Source organism: Polypterus senegalus, chromosome 2 (genome assembly GCF_016835505.1).
Source record: "Polypterus senegalus isolate Bchr_013 chromosome 2, ASM1683550v1, whole genome shotgun sequence".
Lineage (NCBI taxonomy): Eukaryota > Metazoa > Chordata > Cladistia > Polypteriformes > Polypteridae > Polypterus > Polypterus senegalus.
Genome location: NC_053155.1, coordinates 265852743 through 265857449, shown reverse-complemented (window position 1 = coordinate 265857449; position 4707 = coordinate 265852743). Strand labels below are relative to the sequence as shown.

The following is a 4707-nucleotide window of genomic DNA, read 5'->3' as shown; positions in this document are numbered from 1 at the left end:
AAACTTTTTCAAAACCTGGCAGGATCTAATCAATAACAATTTAGAATAAGCATTTAAATTGCGGAAGCAGATTCTCTCTCCTTTTTTTATTCTATTTATTTTGATTAATTTATTTATTTACATATTTTTACTATTATTAAGGTTTTACTCTGCTGGCCTAGCTCTCTTTCTCATGGGTGGGGATTGATTTGTTTTCGAACCTAGTTTCATAAAACTTGACTTGTTTACATGGAATGTTATTTGATTTTAATAAAATTAGTAAAGTGTTAAAAAAAAAAGAATTTAAAACAACAGATACAGTTTCCAGATGATTGTGTAAATAGATAAATGTAACACAACTCCACACCAAACAGAATTATAGAAGCATCACAAAACATTTTTCGTATCATACATTTTATTATATTTGCACTTTTTGGAGAGAATACAAACTTTGTTAGTGCCACCAAGTAATATAGTTGGAAATTTAAAATTACAGTACAAAAATAAAAAGTCAATCTCTGGAAATAAAAATATTTCTCTTTATCATCGCATCACCTCAGTCTGCTACAAACGTCTCTTGTGCCATTGCACATTACAAAGTGCCAGTGGATTTCACTTTAGAAGACAATGCTTGCTTAAACCGTCTTTTTAGGTCTTGCATGTTGGGGGATTTTGGCCGTGGAATGAGGGACCCCCTTCGCTTTTCTCCTGCCAGATACTGTGACTGCAGCTTACTGACTTCTTTGCACAGGTGCTGAAAGACATCATATACGTCCTCACAGTTCTCGCTGGTAGAAATTTCAGAGAAAACCGCTCCCAGCTCATTAGCCAGTTGAATCCCTTCACTTGTTTGCACCTGTCTGGCATGAAGGAGGTCACCTTTGTTCGCAACGATGACCACTGGGACTTTGGAGTCTGGGTGAACCTTGCGGATGTGCTGATGAAGGACTTGGATGGCCCTGTAACTATTGTAGTCTGTCATTGAATATACAAGGAGGAAGCCGTCTGCCCACTCAATGTACTTGCAGGTATGTTCTGAAACCAATGAACCATCACTGCCAACCTGAAGAACAAGACACAGAAAGAAGGAGGGGGTAAGAATAGGCAAGGAGACCAACAGACACATTGTCTGTAATCAATTACAATGCATGCATACAGAGTACGTATTGCTCTTATGGCAGGAGTTTATCTAGTCCAGGACAAACTGGAAAGTGCTGTTTGTATACAGGCGTAGGTTTGATTTTTTTAGTTTATTTTTCTATATACCTTAAGTAAAAAAATACTCAAATATAAGAGGTGCAATACCATAAAAATGGAATGCTCTACAGTGTTTATTCTAGGAAAGGATAGATAGATAGATAGATAGATAGATAGATAGATAGATAGATAGATAGATGATAGATAGATAGATAGATAGATAGATAGATAGAAAAGCAAAATTAACAAAAAAAGAACTAAGCCTGAGCACTCAAGAAAGAATTAATATACATTAAAATGTTTTAACCTTTTAAAACTCTGATCCACATGCATCTCCTACAATCACACATCCAGAAATATGGCTGTGTACACAAATTAAACTCCTCTATTCTTCACAAATTGCAATGAGATCCCTCACCAGCTGGTAGTGAACCCTGATCCTCTCATTTACACTTCTGCTACGGACTGGAAAACAAGCTACTACTTAACCAGCAAAGCTAAGCTCGAGTCTGGGTAGTATAAGCAGTAAGCTTTGTTCATTTATGTATATTTGCTGTTGCTAGTATATTGCATCCCAGTAATGGTACACTGTAACAGATATCAGGTCCATTCTGTGAGGATGGCACACTTCACCCACTATCTATGCTCAAACCTCAGTCCTTAAAATCAGCAACACACTGCAGCCAGCACACATAAGCAATGCCAACAACTAGTAAAATATTTCTACATTATGAGGTTGCTGTCATCTACAGGATGGTGCCATTACTATTCTAGACCAGACTCACACATCAGACTGTTAAAAATATATAAAGTGTATCAACAGAGGTGCCCTCATTGCACTATATTGCCTTACACATCAAACACTATTACTGTATAAATATAGTATCTATATAACGGATTGTGCCATCATATAACATACATCGTAACGGTCAGCCTTGTCAGACACTGACAGCAAGAGGCTCTAGTGGACAGTCTAACACAAATGCCATCACTGCATACTCTTAGCAGGCTGGCACGTCCGAAATTGTTATAATACGCAAGAGGTTGGCGGGATAGAAGGGGTATTCCGTATACTTAATACAGTGTCTTCACTATATCATATAATGCTGTATTGACCAGAAATATACTTGTGCATTCATTGTTTTTTCTTAACCCGCCTATCTAGGGAACGGGCATCCTATCCCGTCAAGCATCGGGCGCGAGGCAGACACAAATTATCGGACAAGGCTAGTCCGTCGCGTGGCGAACACACACACACGCACACGCACATAGGCTATTTATATACTGTAAAAAATACCAATCTAATTATGTGACGCAGTAACTGTGTTTACGTGCTAGTCTGTTACGACGCAGTGATGATATTGTTATAAATAATCATACAGTTTATAACAGTATCATCACAGCACTGCAACAGTCTAGCATGTCAAACACAGTTACTACAGTAGCCTATATTAACGTATTGATTGTAAAATATGCGAGTTTGTAATGCTTAACGCTTCGTGGCAGTTGTTGGTATTGAGCGTGCAGCAGCGTACATGTCATGATCAGACTTAACGTGACCATAGCTTGCTTAAACGTCTTTGAAGTCCGTGGTATTAAAATAAGGTGCAAACCCGCTGCTTGTTTAAAATGATTATAACGTCACGCCTATTATGAGAAAAAAAAATATCGGGAAGATGCTCCGCCTGCTCCCGATCCAAGCCTGGAAAGAGCTTGCTGACAAATGACAGATAATTTATTATAAGCTCCTGGAATGCGCTCATTTTATAAGGAACCGGCGGCAAAGCCGATCCATCTGCAAACATAACCAAAAATAAACGTGACGATGCCTGAATTATATGCTTTGAGTAAACATACAAAACCAGCGACTTTATTTCCCCGAGTTTATGCGTTTCTCTTTATCACATCTTGCATACAAAATATTCGCCCCACTCTGAACTAAACCCCGATCTAATACTTACCTGAACACAAGGCGTGTCTTGTATTTGTACGAAGAGCTGCTCTCCTTCCAGGTGTACAAGTCTCGAATACAGATTCCCTGTAAATCACAAATCCTAATGTTAAAATACGTTAATCTTGCAAACACGTATTGAAAGTAAACCAGCAAAGGCTCTCGTTAATTACCTGTATTGGATTCGTAGTCGCCGATGAATCTCCTGGTCAAGAAGCGCACGATCATAGCTTTAAAAGAGAACCAGAAAGAGAAGAAAAATGACATTAGCGATAGTCTGTGTGATTCAGAGTATGCGAAAATATGAAATTGAGCAATGAGACCATAAGAAACGAACACAAACTACGATTTAGGAATCAATTTCAACAGAACCTCGCGTCTGAATCCATTACGTTTTATTTTAAAAATCGTTTGTAGTAATCCGATTTTAAAGTATTGTTCGCTTATATTTACGTACTGAATGACTGACAACGCGTCACATTAGATTTGATATGTGGAAGATTCAGAGTATTTGTCCTTTCACTTTTTGCTCTGATTCTTTTTTGACTATTTGATATTTATGGAAAGCTTTTGGAAGATAATTCTAAATATCTTTTTTCTTTTTCTTTCCTACATCTTTTTTTAATAACACAACTAACAAAAACTGTGAGCTTTGACGCTCGTGATTCCGAATTTGGATCAGAGCATAAATGCAAGTCTGTCGGTCGTAGGTCTTCTTTTACTGTACATGTCCAGGTTTATTATTAATTATGGAACCCATATGAATGATGATAGGTGGGTGAGTGAGTGAGTGTGTCCTATGATGGACTGGCGCCCCGTCCAGGGTTGGTACACGCCTGGTCCGCGGTGTTGTCTGGACAACTTGAACTGGTTTCAAAATGGATGAGTGGACTTACATATCATTATAGTGTGCTAAAAATATTCCCGGCAATATAAAAAGTTAACTACCAATAATCGTTTAATTGAAATAAACTGATTATTTTATCATAAAGACAACATGCTAAGAATAATTGGTCTGAGACAGGATGATAGAAAATGCAGTATTTGCGGTGCACCATATAGCTTAATTCTGTAGTTTTTTAATTATTTTTTTTTCTTACCTGTTTTTCCCACTCCAGATGATCCCAGTACCGCGATTTTAACATCTCGGTTAATAATATAATCCGCAGACTCGGGGATGGGTGCGAGTAAAAAGTTGTTTGACATGTTCAGAGAACGCATCAGTAGCTTTGTATCCGTCCAAAAAAGAAAAAAATAATTGATAAACTTTGATCTACACGAAAATTTCCCCGTACGATAAATCCAGCATAAGACTGAAGTGCAGGTATATTTTTTTCCAATAAGCAGTAAGAGTAAACAGAAACAACGTTCCTCAGCATAAGCCACTTACAAGCTCTCAGTTTACTTTGCTGCTGTAACGTTTATTCAGCTCGGCTTTTATTCGCCTGCTGAGGGCTGTTGGTGCTGAGGGATCCTCCTATTTTCAATTCGTGCAACCAATGAAGCCAAGCTGACAGAAGAATTACGTAGAAAGGGCTTTACGCCGAGACGTTACGCACCTCAGTCAATAACGTCGTCGG

The 4707-nt window shown here is 38.1% G+C and overlaps 1 protein-coding gene across 1 annotated transcript; it reads right to left on the bottom strand.

Moving 5' to 3' along the window:
• Positions 1-376: 376 nt before the first annotated feature.
• Positions 377-4707, bottom strand: rasl11a (RAS-like, family 11, member A). Its single transcript, XM_039745491.1, has 4 exons — positions 4228-4707; positions 3301-3357; positions 3138-3214; positions 377-1042 (listed from the first exon to the last, which is right to left on the bottom strand). The coding sequence occupies exons 1-4, from the start codon at positions 4346-4348 to the stop codon at positions 572-574; spliced, it is 726 nt and encodes a 241-aa protein (XP_039601425.1). The 5' UTR covers positions 4349-4707; the 3' UTR covers positions 377-571.